General features: G+C 41.7%; 1 protein-coding gene across 4 annotated transcripts in view; it reads left to right on the plus strand.

The window, feature by feature from the left end:
- Positions 1 to 18,972, plus strand: part of AFF1 (AF4/FMR2 family member 1) — a 203,703-nt gene that overhangs the window by 64,162 nt on the left and 120,569 nt on the right. The window contains exon 1 of one of the 4 annotated variants that reach the window (XM_032332811.1): positions 9,219 to 12,273. The exons of the other annotated variants lie outside the window; for them this stretch is intronic. Within the exon in view, the coding sequence (XP_032188702.1) occupies positions 12,254 to 12,273 (20 nt within the window). The 5' untranslated portion in view covers positions 9,219 to 12,253. Of the gene's footprint in view, positions 1 to 9,218; positions 12,274 to 18,972 lie in introns of those variants that run through there. 4 annotated transcript variants of the gene reach the window in all.

The following is an 18,972-nucleotide window of genomic DNA, read 5'->3' on the forward strand; positions in this document are numbered from 1 at the left end:
ATTTTGCCTTCTAAATTTAAAAAAAAAAAAAAGTAATACATATATGTATACACACACACACATATTTTAAACATATGCCTTTGTATTTTGCCAAATGATGGAACACGAAAGATGATTCTGCTTTAGCTCACAATATTTAGACATACTTGTGATTGTACTTACAATGTGTTACATCTGCCATATATTGTTGCCACTGCATGTGTTCAGGTGTCATTTATAAAGACTGTTAACTTACAAAGCTAATAGAAAGATACTCTTGTGATTCAAGAACATAGCTTGGATTGTAACACAGTCTGTTGCACTCACCTTATAAATTCTATACTATTTATTACATTGTGTACCTTTTGGTTTTAGCATACTTGGTCACTCTAGGATTAATTCAGAAAATGTAGACTGATTAGCATATTCTCATGTATAGAGAAACTGATTTTGTTGTATAGACGATGTTTTGGTGTCTTGTAACATCTTTCTGTTTTCATTAGCAATTCTTCACTATACTGGGCCATTAATAAGATAGCACCAAGTTTTTAAAGGGGCAGTGAAGATTAAGAGGTGATCTTACCTCTTACTTGTAAACTCCATTGGGTCTGTGAGCTGGTCTAGTTTGAGCGTGCTTCAGGGCCCAGCCATTCTCCACGTGACGTCTTCAGGACCTCAGGGGGCTCCCTCTTTGGGTGGCAGGGAGATCATGAACACACGAGAGTATAACAGATGTATACGTGGGGCTTTCTCCTCAAATTTCATTGGAAAACCAAAGAAATTTGTGCCCCTCCGCCCTGCCAAAGGTTAAAAATGTTGTCTTTGTTCAGTTTCATTACTGAACAGGTCTGTGGTGGGGACACTGTGGTGGTTTCCAGACGCTTGGGAGTGGTAACACCCATGTTCATATTGCTGTACTTCAGCCACAGACAGTGTCTAACTCCAGAAAATTTCTCTTGCACTTTCGTCTAGTATTTTTAGATCTATTACAAGTCAAATATAATCCCGCTTCAGTTTTAAATTACCCTCTCTAATTTACAAACAGTTTTGACAGCCTGGGTAATCTCAGGTGTAATCATGATCTGGTGATTCCCTTTTTCTTTTTGGGGAACTTTTGGCTGTATTCTTTCATTTCTTTCTATTTAAATAGTGCCAGAACAATTAACACAGTTCACAGAGGAAACATGTAATTTTGTTGTTACATTTCCAGCCTGTGGTAAGTGGAGACTGTGAGTAAATGCTCTTATGAAATACTGTTTCATCTTACTTAGATGTCCAATAGCAATTTGTTTAAAGCACAGATGATCCTAGTTTGTATTGAGAAGAGTAGGAGAAACATGGGAGGAAATGGTAAGCAGAAAATTCTTAGGGGTAGACTTTCCCCCTGAGTTTATACTTTGTTTCCTTGAAGGTTTATCACTCTACTATGAATTTATGCATGCAGTGGTGTATTATTTTTTGATAGAGGTCTCTGACAATGAAGATAAATGCTGTCCAACTGCTGCTATAAAATGATGCAGGCATTATAAACAGATAGTGAGAAAAAAAGCTCTTAACATTATTTTCTAAATAGGCATTTAGAATTCTAGGTTAAGTGGTTCTCACCTAGAAGCAGACAAGTATTACATGGAGAATGTGCTGAAATGCATATCCCTGGGACCTCAGCCCACGAGGACTTTGATTCAGTCTTTGTAGACTCCACTTTTTTTTAACACAAGCCTCAGCTGATCTGACCATATTTTTTCAAAGCTGATGGAGGTCCTAAGAGGTTACATGGGACTAATTATAAGAATATTACCTGTAATGCCGAAGAAGCCACGATGAGTGTGGAAAGGTGAGGTGGACATGGAAAAGTTTGTGCCCCACAATTATATTGAGAACCCCAAGGAGTTTTACATATTTGGGTTTTATTTATTGATGCTTACTGGATTAGAAATTAAAACTGAGGGATGCCTGGGTGGCTTAGTTAGACATCTGCCTTCAGCTTAGGTCATGATCCCAGGGTCCTTGGATTGAGTCCTGCATTGAGCTCCATGCTCAGTGGGGAACCTGCTTCTCTTTTTGTCTGCTGCTCCCCCCGCTTGTGCTCTCTTTTTCTCTCTCTCTGACAAATAAAACATTTTATTAAAAAAATTGATATTGAGATATTTAAAACATTAAATATTTAAAATAATAAACCCATTGTTAATTTAAATACATTCTTAATGAAAAAAGCTATTTCCAAAATAAAATAAACTGATGATAGCTATGGCATTATTTTACGTATGCAAATCTCTTTATTCTTAACACAGTAGAAGGTTAATACAGTAGATTCTCATATATGTTTCTTTATTCTATCTGTTCCAGTGTTGTTTTGTTGAAATCTGTGAAGACGATCCAGCCTCACACAGAAAGGACAGCAGTATTTTAATGCTTCCTTTGATATTACACCCAAACTATACAAGTCATATTTTCTTAAAGCTTGGTCACAATATAGAGTCTGATATCCTGTCACTGAGGTGTTTTGTTAATTTTTTTACTTTGATACGTTAAAATCCATTGTTCTGCCATACACGTTCAGTGACTGTTCTACCCACGCATGACTTTGTGTCAATTAGAAGATGCTGGTCACGAAGTTAGGCCGATCTTCTAAAATCACATTTATTTCCCTCATCTTGTTACGGGAGCTCAAGGGTGCAAGAACAACAGGGGGGCAAACAGACCAGGTTCTGCCACTTGCCACTAAAAATAGCTAAAGGCCCAGAGACTAATGGTGGTGAAACAAGAAAGGAATTTCAGTGAAGTCAACACCTGGAAGACAAGAGACTAATGTCCTAAAAATGTCTCCAAGGTGCTGAGAATACTTCTAAGTTTATATGGGGAAGAGGCGGAGCAAAGATCAGTAGGTACTCGCAGCAGCAGCAGCAGCAGCAGCAAAGGTCAGGTTGACTGTTGTCTTGGGGTAGATCATGTGGGGCTGGCTGGCATCAGGGGAGTAGTTTTATTGCTTGAGGGGGTAGTTTTGGTTCCCATTACGGGATGTTTTGCCTGCTGGGTTTTTGCCCGAGTTAACAGATACGCTGGAGGGAAAAACAAAGCTATTAAGCAGAAAAGGTTGAAGGCAAAATGGAGTAAGTCATGGCAAAGACTGGGTCCTTCTTCAAATCCTTACTGTCACCTCATCATTCCATTTCAAGGGAGGAAGTGACCGTCACGGTCACTTCTGCTGTAACTACTTCCCGTGGACCACGGTTAATGTAGGAATTTTGGAATGGAAGATTTTGACCGGTTAGGAGAATTTGGTTTCTTGTGTCCCTGCTGAGGAGGACGGCGAGGGCATCTCTGAGCCGGTACAAGCATGGGCTTCTGGGTGACAAACACAGAGTCAGACAACCACCAGAGAGATGAACAAGAAATACAGCAATGCTTAAAGGACATATTTCCATTCAAAAGGTCTCCAATTTAGTCAGGTGCTGAAAGGATCTAGAAGTAGGGCATCTGTAGCAGTTATGTGTTTGTTTAAATCTTTCACGGCTTCAGTTACATTTTTTTGAGTAATGTGGAATAGAGACCTAACATTCTGTTTTAATGAGAGCACAGGTTCCTCCTTGGGCTGCAGTCAAAATGGCAAGGACCGTCCAGTTTTGAAGGGCTTCCTTTTGAATTGCTGGGGTTTCATCATTTAGGAGAATGACTGCATGCTGGGTTTGCACAAAGGTGGCTGTTGTATGCTTGACTAAAGCCCCCCACATTGGTAGAGGCAGCTTCTGGGACAAATATAGCTAAAGGATAAAACCGTCAAGAAGCGCTCTTTGGGGGCATCTCGGTGACTCAGTGGGTTAAGCTTCTGCCTTCAGCTTGGGTCATGATCTCAGGGTCCTGGGATCGAGCACCGCATCGAGCTTTCTGCTCAGCGGGGAGCCTGCTTGCCCCTCTCTCTGCCTACTTGTGATCTCTGACTGTCACATAAATAAATAAAATTTAAAAAAAAAACAACCCTCTTTGCCTGAAGTTGAGCTTTAACAATACCCCAGTTATGAGAAATTGCTGGAATTTAACTTGAATTTAATCAGTGGGAGATAGCTCATCCCCAAGTACATCAACTAATCCAATCACAAGGAAGGGAAAGCCATCCATTATTTTCACAAGTCCATAGCTAACCCCATAGAGTGGGGTACACTCTGGTTTTTAAGGAGCGATTTTTGCCATCCCGGTTGCATAGAATCAATCCATCAAGGTGATAGTTGAGTTACACAGTTGTCAGGAATTGGCTGAGATGATCCCTGAATACTGTCTAGCTTTTCATTGCATAGGGGAGCAGCTTTACTCCATTGGACTCAGCAGTTAGCTACTCAGTTCTGCCGTGTTCTTCATTTCCCATACGTGAGGTGGGGTGGGGTGGGGGTGGGGGTGGAATTTATCTGTTCTTTTCCTAAGGGAAACACATGGTGATGAGCTGCACCTTCCCACCAGGGGAGCAAAGTATACCCAGAGAAATATTCACCTCCAACTTGTGTTTCCTCAGGGAGGTCCTGTGTGACCCAACTTGTGTTTCCTCAGGGAGGTCCTGTGTGACCTTGTTGAATAATTTGAGCAAGTTAGTCCAGTGGGCCACCTCAGACTTAATGTGGACTGAGAAGGGAGTGTTAAGAACTCCTAACGAGCAAGTGCCTCTCCTTGGTCCAACTGCTCAGTTATATGCCCATGGGTTCTTTTATTATCCTCATGGAGTGACAGACACGAAGATTGTCTGTACGGGAGTTATTGTGGCAATTTCTCTGAAGTTTGCCTCAAGCTGTGTGTAGGTTAGGTGAACAACAAACCTTTAAAGACAATCAAAACTAGAATCAAACATCCACAAAAGTGTGTTATTGAGACATCATTTTTCTCTCTAAAATCACCCTCATTTCCAACAAAGATAGCCATAGTAAAACCAGTTTGTAAAACAAGTCCAGTTTTTAACAAACTTGGCCTAATTATTTACAAAATTACAGCGAGAGTAGTAATTGGCTATATAAGTTCTTTTACATCTGCTTTGCTGGAACCTTTTTTTTTTTTTTTTTTTAAATCTGACAGAGAGTAGAAGCAGGGGGAGCAGCAGAGGAAGAGGTAGAAGCAGGCTCCCCCCTGGGCAGGGAGCCTGATGTGGGGCTCCATCCCAGGACCCTGTGATCATGACTTGTGCTGAAGGCAGATGCTTAACTGATCGAGCTACCCAGATGCCCCTTGCTGGAGTTTTTTATAAGGAATTTCAGATTGAACTTTTAATAGCTTCTCAGAGTGAGAAGTCAAGTCAAATACTTGCCATCAGATCCTACTGCAATACCTGTAGATTTGGGTGAATTTCTCTCTTCTTGAGGTCCCCAAGTATCCTACCTCCTGCATCTGCCAGGAAGTGACATTCTTGACTCACTTGGTAAGGCTGCTGGGAACTCTGTAAGCAAAGTATCCGGGCACATCTTCAAGGGCTGCATAAAGTCAATTTCAGTTCCTTAAAAGTATGTGGTCATATCTGAGTCTATGTATGTCTCTGTCAAATATGACATTCCCACAAAGCCTTGGATATATAACCAGTGTTTCCAGTGGTGTTCCGTTATAAGGAGAACAGATTCTTATTAAATGTATGTCACCAGTTACAATTGTCATGAAAGAGAATACTTACTGAGAGTTCCTGAATTCTAGAGGGTTCAGATTGGGAGAAAAGATTAATGTTTCCATTCGTTCATAAAGGACTATTTTATCTTATTTCTGTGAGTCATAGATATTTTAAGAGAAAAAAATGTCCTTAAATCTGGAAGAGCAAACATGAGAGAACAAACACTGTTTCAAAGGATAGTCATAAAAACTAGAATCATCTTCCTCAATTCATTTACTTCCTTGTTACTAAATCTTGTTCTGTTTGCAACTTTTCCATTAGTTTTGGAAATTCTTATCCAGTTCAGTTTGTGATTTAAGGATATCAGAAACCCGTATTTGTCAAAAGTCCTTTTCATGAGTTTCCTTGATGAAACATGTTTTGCAAGAGCATCAGAACAATAATTGTAAATGACAAAAGATTCAGAGATGGGCTGGTTATAGATCCGATGAGTTCATCATTATGCAGTTGATAAGAAGATCCAGTTCTTTCTGTGACATATGGCATTTCAATAAGTAGAATGTCAAGTGATGGCCTCAGGATATATTAAAATTTTAAAAATTTTCATATAATTTCTAGGGCAGAGGGGTGCCTGGGTGGCTCAGTCAATTTAGCATCTGCCTTCTGCTCAGGTCATGATCTCAGGGTCCTGAGATTGAGTCCTGTATTGGGCTCCCTGCTCAGAGGGGAACCTGCTTCTCCTTCTCCCTCTGACCCTCCCCCTCCTCATACTCTCTCTTTCTCTTACTCTCTCACTCAAATAAATAAAATAAAAAAATTCTAGGACAGTTACAGCATTTGCCCATGAAGTATAACCTAAGAAGGTTTATCATCATTTGACAGTGCTTCCCGTGTAAAGCCTGATTAGTCAAAAAGACTTCATTTAGAATTTGAATTTTAGGGAGGTGTTGTTGAAAACCTCAGGTCTTAATATTTTTTTAATTAATCATTTTTTTTTAAACCTCAGGTTTTAAAGAAACATGCCTAGATAGAATTACAAATCAATATAAAATATAACATATAATTATTTAACCCAAGTGGCAATAAGAGATTCTATAGGTTACATAGTCGTTAGCAAAAACTTAGCTTCTTTAATAATGAGAAGTTTAATCTTAATCAAAGACCTGATAAAGACAAAACATGGAAACTGTTTTTTGGGGCAGATTAAAAAAAAACAAACAAACTTTGTTTACAATCTCTTATCAAGAGTAGACCAATAATCTAAGAAAACTTTGTCATTTTTACAGAAAGAAAAAAAAAATTCCAGTCTTATACCAGTGTCCTTTTAAAATTCATTCATTCCAATCCTAGTCACTCCTGAACACGCACAAAACTGTTCTCCAAAGATTCCACCTTCCACAAGGGTTTTTTTTTTTTTTTCCAAAGATTTTATTTATTCATTTGACACAGAGAGATCACCAGTAGGCAGAGAGGCAGGCAGAGAGAGAGAGAGGAGGAAGCAGGCTCCCCGCAGAGCAGAGAACCCAGTGCGGGACTCGATCCCAGGACCCTGAGATCATGACCTGAGCCGAAGGCAGCGGCTTAACCCACTGAGCCACCCAGGCGCCCAAGGGTTTGTTTTTTACATTCAGATTTTATCCTAAGTTTTCTCTCTCCAACCAGTCTCATTTTGGGACAAAACTACTTTCTTTTTCCGCAACAAAATTGTACTCCCATTCTCCTAACCTTTCTTATCAGAAGCCCATCTTACTTTCCCTACATAGAGTTGCTCTCCTTATCACATCTAGCAGTCTTAATTACATCCACTAAAAACTTTAACAACCGACTGTGAACTGTTACAACCAGAATTCTTAGGTTGACAAATTTATAAGTATATTTCATAATTTTTAGGAATATGTTTTTTCATAGTATAACTTTCAATGAAGCATAAAATATGTATATTAGTAGACCCAACTATCTTCAGTTTCTTTGTAATAAGAGGCCAAAAGCAGATAAACCTGTGTTTAGTAAGTAATGTTTCAGTATTTTATCTTACTTGGAAAAGACTTACATATACAGTGAATTCAAACCAATTTGTTATTTAAATAGTGAAATTTCAAAGTATTAGTTTACCAAAGATTTTGAAAGCTGTTTAAAACTTTACTCTTAGGTGGCTCAGTTGATTTCAGTGTCTGACTGTTGATTTCGGCCCAGGTCATGATCTTGTCTGCCTCTGGGCTCCGTGGGGAGTCTGCTTGGGATTCTCTTGGTTTCCCTCTGCAACCCCCTCCCCCACCCCACCTTGAGTGTGCTCCTGCTCTCCTTCTCAAATAAATCTTAAAAAAAAAAAAAATTACCTATAAACTTTTTAAAAAATCAACTTGCTTTTAACAGTCACCCAGGAAAACTTCATGAGAGAGACTAAATTAGCCATCACTTTGGGTCATCTTTTTGCTGACCAATTGCAATAGAGATAACATGAACTTACTTGACCTTACAAACCTTGGTAGAATGAGTTTTGTATTTAATTTTGATAACTCCAAAGACATGTCTTTTTTAATTAACAACTTTGAATTTGCTTTAATACCAGGTATTCTGCACCTGTGTCCTCTAAAAAGTCCATCAGTTTTTTCAACCCACTGTCAGTTTTACCTGGGACTCCTGGATGGAAATCTGAAGTAGGTGGGTTGAGTCTAGGGGAGCTCCTGGACTCCTTCATGCTGATTTGGGAGGTACTTTAGTTTGCACCTCGTATAGAGGGGGCCAATAGTTTGGGGTGCTTTTTGCTCCTTGATGGTGAAGGTAGGGGAAGCAGGAGCCCATGGCACCGGAAGCACCAAGGATAATGAAGGAGCCAGCTGTGCCAGCCAAACCGGTGGTGGTACGGAAACAGGAGGGTGGAGGAGGTGGTGGCAGAGGTGGCAGGGGTGCCCCCAGCAAGGGTGGAGGTAGACTCAAAGTTTGGACTAACATTCCTTTATCTCCATCTCCTGTCTTCCCTCCTGCAAAACAGGCTTTTTCTCTGGTTGCTTTTTAGCCCTCTGCTGCATTTATTCAAAGTATGTCCTAATGGACTTTCTTTGGAAAAAGAAGTATCTCCCATCTTCCTAGGCAAAAGTTCAGAAAGAACACAGTAGAAACCCTAAATGAAGCTAAGAGTACCTCTGTTAGCATTCATTCTTCCTCAAAAGTTGGAGCTTCACTAACTGAACCAAACAGCTTCTCCACAAGCTAGAGCCAAATCCAAACGCCCTGTTTGGTGGTAACTGAATGGGAGGAAGAACTCTTAAGAGAGTCATTCAGGAGCATCTTTCCTCTGACCTTAACATACATAGGCCAGGCGGTGTTACAGTAATACTATCTTCTTTTTAGTCATAGGGTCATAGCTAAAAACAGACTAGTCAGCCAATATTCTCCTTAGGGGGCGGTGAGGGGATATGGAAACAGTACTTCCTGTTCTTTTTTTTTTTTTTTTTTTTAAAGATTTTATTTATTCATTTGACACAGAGAGATCACCAGTAGGCAGAGAGGCAGGCAGAGAGAGAGAGAGGAGGAAGCAGGCTCCCCGCGGAGCAGAGAACCCAGTGCGGGACTTGATCCCAGGACCCTGAGATCATGACCTGAGCCGAAGGCAGCGGCTTAACCCACTGAGCCACCCAGGCGCCCAGTACTTCCTGTTCTTACACACACTTCAAGAGAGCTTGCAAACACATATCCTGACTTCTCTACTTGCCACTCGTCCCTTCTCTCCTTTTAACGGTACCTCTAATGACAAATTCTATAAATTCCTTGTTGCAAATCATATGAATGAACCACGCAAGCCCAAAATGGTTTCAAGGAGCTCGGACAGCAGGGAACTAGAGAAGGACGGTGCCCAGCGTGCATTTATTAGGAACCAAGTCTTTTAGTCCCACTTACTCCTCAGTTCATTTCTCTGCTTCACCAAATGTGGCAAAGGCAGTTTGTGCCTGTTTGGGGCTAGGAAAAAGGAGTGTCCCCCAAAACAAGTTTTGGCAGCTCTAAGGGACTATTCTCTTCACTCTCCAGCTGCCTGAGGTCAACTAATCACTAGTGGTTGTCTCCAACCTGTCCTAGTCCCTGATTTGGGAAATGAACAGACGAGCTCTGGTGCCCTGCAACCAGCTGCCCTGAGATCCAGGAATCCTAAGAGGGCTGGACAAAATGGAAGCACAGCTTCTGGCCTGACTCAGCAGAAAATTTGTTACTGGAGCCCAAGGGTGCAGGAACATCTGGCTAGGGGGGTGGGAGGCGGCGACAAACAAACCAGGTTCTGCCATTCACCGCTAACAAAATCTAAAGGCTGAGAGACCAGGGGTGGTGAAACAAGAAAGGAATTTATTTCAGTGAAGCCAGTACCAGGAATACCATGGGCTAATGGCCTAAGAACTGTCTCCAAGGTGCTGAGAATATGTCTAAGTTTATATAGGGAAATCACAACAAAGATTGGTGGGTACTCTGCAGCAGAGCAGCAAAAGGTCAGGTTGATTATTGTCTTGGGGTCAGTCACGCAGTGTCTTGCTGGTGTGAGGGCAGCCCTTATTGCTAGAGGGGGTAGTTTCGGTTCCCATCACTGGATGTTTTGCCCACTGGGTCCCTTGGTGTGAGTTAACAGGTAAAGCTGGAGGGGGAAAAAACAAGAACAGATTTGAAGGCAAAATGAAGTCAGGACTATGTCCTCCTCCGATCTCATTGGAAAAGTCCTTTAATTATTGAGACACTATCAAGCTCACAGTGGCAGATGTAAAGTTTTCCGAAATGCTTGAAAGCTCCAATTTTATCACTGGCAATAAATACTGTCAGTTGTTTTCCTTGAGGAAACAGACTCACTTTGTTCATTTTTGAGAAAATGACTGCTGAAAACCCAAGTCGGAGAAAGCACAGTTCATCAGTTGTTCTTGCGCTTAAAAATGGTAGTCCCTGACAAAACAGCTGGTTTAGCTCGCAACTCAATTACACAAGTGCTTTCCTTTCCTTCACTCTGCAGGAGCAGAGCTGTTTGTGTGTACTTCTCATTTTCTCGCAGAGAACATCAAAAAGACCTCTACTTGAGGCCTTGTTGAGATTTAACGAAAGTCGTCCTTCCTGCTGCTTGCTTTATTAAGGACATTCGGAAAGGCTCCTTGTTTTAACTGCTAGTGTGTGGTGGTGAAGAATGCCCTGATATTAGTGCCTTTTGCAGCCCCTGCCTTGGTTGGTGCTAATGGTGCAATTGCTTTTGCACCATTACTGCAAATGTCAGCACAGTGAAAAAGACAGGCCATGTCTTTGTGTTACTCTAAAAATAGTTCTGACCTCTGAGAGGTTCTTGGGGACTCCCGGAGTCCACTAATCACACTTCCAGAACCACACATAAAGATGCCCTGGGCCTTCCTCCCAGCATTGTATGTTTTCTCGCCAGAGGTCAGCATGCCGGTATTCGATGGCTTGTTATTAATACAGTCCGGAGTACCTCTTTGTGAGGTGGGCAACACTGGAGCGGCTCCAGGGGGAACTGAGGAGTCTCCGGGGCAGGCATTCATTTAAGTTTCCAGTTCCTACAGTGTGCTGCTGGAGCCCGCGAGATAGGGTAGCCCAGCCGCCCTCCGTCTCTGCCCACCTAAGGTTTGCCCTGCTTACCTTCAGGCACTGCTCAATGCCTTCCCTGGTCCTCTTAGTAGGACCCGTTTGGGTTTGTACTTCTTGAAGAGTGTTCACTACATTGATGGTTTGCATCCTCGGTGGTTGTTTTTAAAATGCCAACCCCCAAATGAGTTACTGTTTACTTTGTAATCTGTATGTTGTCCCAAGAAAGGGAAGGGCGTCTTGTAAATGTTTTCTCAATGTAATGAAATCAAAACCGAAAGCGAGCAAAGTAAAACAAGGGTGCGTTAGTCGCGCATTTCCTGACTGCACGCATTGGAATGATCAAAAGGAGCGAACGTGGTTTACTGCTGCTGTGGTTGTGTGTCTCGCTCACTGCAGCCTCTTGGGGCCCAATATTCAACAAATACTCAGATCGGAGCTGGAGTTCTGAGCGGCCGGGTACTGTGTGTTCCCGCGGTGTGTTTGTACATTGTTAAAACCTGGCAAGAGAGCACTAGCCAGGAGCCTGCAGGCGGGGCTCGACCGCGAGCGAGCGGGCGCGCGGGGTGCGTCGGCGTCCGGGCTCGCTGCCCCCGCCCGGCGCAGCCTCCGGCTCGGGCCGGCGGAGCGCCGTGCCCATTTAAGGAGGCGGACCGTACCACCAGAACTTTCTTGGCAGGGGGTATTCGGGCGAACTCGGGCAACTTTCAGGGAGCCCACGGACGATCTCACTTCTCTTCCGACGCCGGCCCGAGCTCTGGTGCCGCTGGCTGGGAGCTGCGCGCTGGTGGGCTGTGGCCGTGGGCTTCTCGGGTTTCCCTTCTGCGAAATCGCCCCGAGGGATCTCACTGGCTCTGCACTCGGTCGCGACGTTCCCCGAGCTGGTCCAAAGTGTAGTTCGCCTGCAGAGGCCCCAGTGCCCGGATGTCCATCAGGCTTAGTGCGAGCCAATACGGCCGGAGCCCGAGGCTGCGCTGAGGACGCCCGGGCTCGGGAGCAGGTAGTCCCGTAACGCCGGGGAGTCGCGCTGGGGAGAGCGTCCCCGCCCGGCCCCAGCAAATGGTGAGCGCGGCGCTGGCAGAAGGGCCGCGGGTGGAAGGCTCCGATGGACAGAAGTCCTTGAGCTCTGTAAACTGAATGATGGCAGCCCAGTCAAGGTAAGCCGGGCGCCGAGAGAAACTTTTTAAATGTGTTGGTGGCTAGGGGAATTGAAGGTTGCGGGCAGGGGTGGGGGAGGGAGGGTTGGGGTGCTGCGAAGAAGACCGGCAGGAAGCAGCTTTGTCATTGCTTTCTCATCATTCCCGATGCTGTGGTTCATTACTTAACGTCAGATTAAAAAAAAAAAAAAAAAAAAGAAGAAGAAGCTCGGGGTCGGGGGACAAACAGTTGGGAGAGCATACTGGACAATTCCTGCAGAGTAGAGGAGAGGGGTTGAGTTAAAGTAAGAAGTTAAATTTCTTCGTCTTTCAAAATAATTGTTATTTTCGGAGGAATTAAGTTGTTTTCACTTGTTTGCCTTTGCCCAAATTTTCATTTAGTTTCTTTGTGCACCTCCCTTTAGGTCTCTTGATTTGAGTGTGGCGGGGAGGGGGGGTCGGTTAGTATTTTGGTCGGAATTTTGGAAGCACTTAATGTAAAAACACCTCGCCTTGGAGAAGGTGGTTGAGAATTTGGCTGGTGAGTGATCGAAAATTTTATTGCTAAAATGTATTCCACATCAAACGGCACAGCTTGCGAGAATCTGCTGAGTAGGCAAAGACTGGGAATGTACTGGGGCTGGTGAGGGGAGAGCATAATGAACTACAGTTGCTGTCAGAGAAACGCTCTTCTTAAGAACCCCAGGCTCTGACTTTCCATGGTTGGTTCCTTTTTTTGTGATGAGTGTTAAGGAGTGATGACAAGGCATTAGTGATCATTACACGAGTCAGACTGTTGTGTGTGAACTCATTTTAGTTGTGACAGCAGCTGGTGCTAAGGGAAACTTAGGAGTTACATTTAAGTCCTTTTTTAACTTTTAGTTTTACTAAAAAGCAGTTTGGTGTCACCTGTTTAAAGTAATAGAGGTCTTCCAGTTGATATGTGATGTAGTACAGTGATTTGGGGATGTCTAGAGGACAAAATATGTTTCAGGTCTGAAAACCCAGGTGTACCAGTGAAAGAAATAGATGCTTGAACATGAAGTTTGGGCCACATAAAATTCGAGATTTTTTTCCTAAGAGAACTTTCCAGGAGGAAAAGCAGCTACTCTGTATAGTGCGGTATCTGCTTTGGATGTTTAATCCTCTCAGTACTGTGGTTTATCCCCTGCCCCCACGTTCTCAGTTATTCTAAGAAAGGGGTTCTTGGGACCAAGTAGTGGGAAAACTTAGGTGAGAAGCAAGAGTTGCATCTTTGTTTTGCTAACCTCTAATGAAATTTAACTGCTAAGGGGGTCTGTGGAATAAAGCCTCCGATTAAAATACCCGAGTCTAAGAAATTAAGTAAATACCACCCAACGGAACTCAGTAACATATTGAGCTGGGATCGGTACTCAGGTGCAAGTGATTTCAATGCCTCAGCTCTTTAAGAGTAAAATGAGGTAATAGCTAATTGGACACTGCATGTAGTGTGTCAGGCACAGCTGCTTTAATTGGATTATGTCTTTGATCTTTCTTAGTCACTTAAATAGGTAAGTCCTTTTATTTTTTCTCATTTATAGTTAAAGAAACTGAGGCCCAGCCAGCCCTTTCCTCGCCTGAGGACACATAGGTAGAACAGTGCCTGACTGGAGCTGCTCTGTAGCATTTCCTTACTTCCAGACCTTCCCCTTTAATCCTGAGGTGAGCTGTGAAAAGGAAGTTTCAGAGCCTCAATATAAGTGTACAAAAAGCAATTTCTGCTGAAAGTGCTTTGCTACAAAAGGGAAAAATCTGAATTATCAGTATGGTAGTTGATCTTGTTAGTAATTGGATTAGGAGGGCTGTGTATATTCTGCTCTAATACCTGGCCTTCAGACAGGCCCTTGAACTAGGAACAAAGCCACTGAGGCCATGATATGATGGCTGTTGTTTTCTTAGCCTGCATAATGGGAGTATATCTCACAAGTTGTAAGTATTCATTTTCTACAGTTAGATCTGGAATGTGGTCCATGCTCATCTAGATCTTGTGTTTGTCTGTCTTTTTAAAGAGTTATTTGTGGGGTGGGGTGGGGGGGGCAGAGGAAAAAGCAGGCTCTCCACTGAGCAGGGATAGGCCTGGTCCTATGACTTTGGGATCATGACCTGAGCTGAAGGCTGATGCTTTACTTACTGAGCCACCCAGGCACCTCTAGACATTGTGTTTTGTGGGACAGTAGGTAATCTTTGAGATTCTCTAAAGATTCTCTTTTAGATTCTCTGAAGAGAAGATGGCACATATTTTTGGATTTCAAGGAAACCTCAAGCTGGGTGGAATTGTTGAGAGCAGTGCTAAGAGAAACAAAACCATCACCTCTGATTTATAATCTAGGGTTGTAAAATCGTGCCCAAGTGTTACCCATAGTATCTGTTTGCTCTTGGAACAATTAGTTTGGATTGTTGGACTCATTGGCCCTTAAGATTCATAGCTCAGTTTGTTCTAAACACAGTCATTTCATGGTGTACTATTTAAAATAGTTTGACTTTTTTTTTTTCCTTAGTAGAACAGATAGATGAGAGCTTGGATGAAAATGAATTTTCTGGCCCTGACAGTGAATACATGAGATGGCCATGGCATTTTTCTGTCATGGTTTGGCATTGCTGTAAGGTAATATTCTTCATTTGATACTTATGGTTGGTATATCACTAATTTTTCATGTGAATAGTCTAGGCAGTGTTTTTTTGTCTTCTGTTTTCAGCTTCTTAAGATGTTGTCTCAAATTTTTACTATCTCGAGCATAAGCTAGAAGTATTTTGAGTGAGGAAGGGATTACCTAAGTATTTCTTAGGTGAACCTTTATAAATTGAAGTTGACCAGTCCCCTCCCTCATTTTAAACCTAAAAATAAAGGGGGGGGGGGAAGAGCCCAAAAGTAGGAAATTGATTATTTTGTTTTGCTTTGTGGTTCATTGTTTTCTCCCAGAAGTGGGGAGGCATCTCTTGAATGAGAGGTCACTTCCCTACATTTAAAAAAATTAGATTTTGGGTCAATATTTTGAAAACATTTAATATTTGGTTTGAATATTGGAGTTGCAGAGAAAGGCAGCCACTTAGAAATGCAGTATCAGTTAAAGCAAGACATATGCTATGCCACAGCTTTCAGGTTGGAATCTGTAAATACAACAGATATATTGACTACTTTCTGTTGGGAATTGTAACAGACTTGCTTTCTTTAATGTGAAATAGATCATCATGGCCTTAGTGTCCAAATTCTGATCTCAGGCACTGGAATGTTTTATAGAGTATACAGCCTGGCATGTCCTTTTTTGAGAATGGCAAGCCTATGGAATCTTAGTAGTTTGAAGATTTATACTTTTCTGTGAGGATTAGCTTGCTTTAGATTGAGGAGTGTGTTGATGGATAAAACAGAAAGAAGGGCTTTGTCTGGTTCCTCATCTCTGCTAACCACCTCTTTGAAGCAATCTTTGAGTTCTAGAAAGGAATATATACATACCTTCACCTACAGCCAGGAATTAACCAGTTTTAAAACACCCCTTGTGCTCCTGGGGAAGCCCTGTGCTCCCTGCGCCCAAGAGGGAGGGGAGGGGCGAGTTGAAATTCTGTAGGAGAGTAGCATCTGGTGGCTGAGCACATCTTGCAAGAAAGCACTTTCAGACAAATTACAAAAGGAAATTAGGTTTAGTCAGTTCTTCCACAGTGTTTTTGTTTGAATTTGACTGAAGTTAATGAAGTTTAAAAAATAATAATAATAAAGCAGAATCAGATTGTTCCCAAGATTATTATGAAGCCAGTTTTTGGTGGATCTCTGACTGGTGAGGGAAATTTTTCCATTGCAAAAAGCATTGCTCTTAAACTGGTGTAGAACCAGTTTTGCTCTGTCCTCTGCCCTCCTGATTTGTGAACTGCTGATTACCCTGGCAGAAAATTCATGAAAGCAAAGAAGCTCTGATGGAGTATGAGCAAATATCAAAGAAGAATGCTCCGGTATTTTGGAAAGTGCGGTTCAAGGAAGTGATTTCAAGAGGGAAATAATTTATGCAGTATTTTGACCCAGTGAATGTCTTCATTTTTTCCCTTATGACGCCATTGTAAACAGTGTCCTTGACAGAAGAGAAACACAGACAGGTCTCTTAAGTGATTTCCTTCTAGTTCATCCTGAGAAGCCAGCTGAGCTTCCTGACTCACAGGCGACAGCTTCTTCCAAGATAAAGAAAGAGAATGGAATCATTTTTTTCAGTCAGCTGGTTTATGGGGATATTCTTTGGCAACATTAACGCACGTGATCTTTTAAGAGATTTAGGGGATTCTGTGAAAAGGTATTCAATAGCTGCTCTTACACGCTTCTGAAAATGGAATCTAGTGAATGCTGCATTTAAGCAATTTAAATTTCATGTATTCTCAGTAATGAAAAATGCTGTCTTAATCATGTACAAAAGGGAAATCTCATTTTGGTACTGTCAGTTGGTTTAAACATCCAGATCTATGTATTACCCAGTAGCTGTAGAGTGGAGGAATTACAAAGCCAATTATCTTCATTACTGCTTTGAGGTATAACATACAATTTGATTGCTTCTAAATATATAAACTCAGTTTTCTATTAGGGAATTTCTCTATTTCGTTTGTTTTCCAAGATTGGCAAATAAACTTAATTCCAGAATCTGTCTTTTAAAAGAGAAAGTCCTGTACATGAGTTGTAATGAGAACTACAACGAGTAGTGTATTCTGATTTTCCCCTCCGTACTAGTTGGAAATTCACTCTGCATCTTTAGGACAAAGTTTCTTGGCTCAGAAGTACAAACATAACAAGCTTGAATATCATAATCTCTGTTGTGGTTCAGTTACATTTTGTTGGCATAGGGTGTGTACATAACTTTACAGCAGCTTAAATGATTACCTTTTTTACATAAGTGAAAACAATTGGGAGAGATAAAGTTGTATTTTAGTTCTGCTTCAGATTGTTGTTAATTTTATTATGAGTATACATGTATTCATTTGCTTGAATAATAAAACAGAATGCACAATAATACCTTTCTCAAATACAAATGTATCAGGTGGTGCTTAGCTTTAGGCCTCAAGGGGAAAAATAAGATCTCTTGGTGTTAATGCCCTGGAGACCCTAAAGTAAAAATTAACTTCAAAACAATCTCAAGTGTGGACTTTTTGTGTTTTGGCAATGATCAGTGTTGAGAATCTTTCCTCTGTGCAAACTTTTCCCTTTTCCAAGCTATCCCCAGTGAGTTAAAGCTTAACCCAACAGCCACAAAGCACAGTGGACTTAATATCCTGCAAGTCTTGTTCTCTGGTGAACGTGTTTCCTTGTTATGGTTTATTGGCTTTGTTTTTAATTTAACCTGATTGAACGACCAGATTCTTAAGGCTATTACTCAAGCAGGAATTTGATGTCAAGTTAATATAGTAAGAGGAATCCCAGTAGTGACATCTTGTCAAAAAGAACGGAAGCTAACTGAAGGAGGAAATATATATTGTCAGTTGACACCTAAATGGCCATTACTTTGGTATTAGGTATTATAAGGGCACCCTTCAAAGGGCATCCACAATTTGACCACACTCTAAAACTATTGTTGTTCCTCCATAATGGCTCATATGATAATGAATACTTGGAAACTTGTGGGCTGACATGATACGATCCTTTGGGTAGGCTAGAAGAGAGTTAAGGATAACTCTTGAGTCACTGTATTTTACCCCACATGATCTTGCCTTTCTTTTTGGTGTTGCTTACTGCTGGACTGGCAATTAGATGCAGTGTAGTCCTATTAAGTTCAAGGTTCTCAAACTTGACTAGACACTAGAATCACCAGGAGTGCTTGCCAATGTGTTGATTCAACCCCCCTCTCCGCCATACTGATTGGATAGGTCTGGGTGGAGCTTGGGTGGAGACCTTCTCTGAGGCCAGAGGCCCACCCTACTACCCTTTGTGAAATGGAGTCTGTATGTGAGAGATATGTGTGTGAGAGATACGCAGTGCAGTTACATTTTGACTTAATATATCCTGATATATACACGTGGCCTCCTTCCCCCATTTAAATAGACAAGAGGTTGATAGGAAAGGTAGACTGTATTTCTGTAAATTAAACTAACTGCTGAAGTGTCCAGATGCACTTAAAATTTAAAAAATAAAAGAAGTAATGCCCAAGTCTGATTATGCAGCACTTTCCTAAGAATTGTTTCTTCCCAGGGCCTGGATATTTAATTTGCCCTCTCCTGCTTGTTCTGGGCTGCCTCCCAAAACTACGAATGCATACTCTACCACACATACTCCAGTTTATCAGGTGGCAGATGTTTTTGTTCCCAGGGGAAAAGTTAACAGCTGTGAATTGGTCAGTTATATCCAAACTATGAAACCGAAAGGTGGTAGTGGTGGTGGTGGTGTTTTTTGGTTTTTGGTTTTTGTTGTTGTTGTTTTAACAAAACATTGTCTGCATCTACTGTTGTTGAACAAATAACGTTCAACAAAAATTTTAAATGGGATTCCTACTGGGAAGTAAGTGTTCAAATTATAGCAGATGTTAGTTCATGGAGCAAAATTCAGGAAACACTTTCTGGTATGTAGGTGTTGAAACTTTTCAGTTCTTGGAACTTTTCTTCAGGAAATGGCCCTGTCAAAAGGGGAGCAGTTGATAAAATATGTAGCATAATTCACAAACGGTGTTCTGCAGTGTAATTAAATTTTGATTTGGTGCATGTAGTATATGTGGTTATGATAGAGCCTGGTCTCTCACC

This window comes from Mustela erminea, chromosome 2 (assembly GCF_009829155.1).
Source record: "Mustela erminea isolate mMusErm1 chromosome 2, mMusErm1.Pri, whole genome shotgun sequence".
NCBI lineage: Eukaryota > Metazoa > Chordata > Mammalia > Carnivora > Mustelidae > Mustela > Mustela erminea.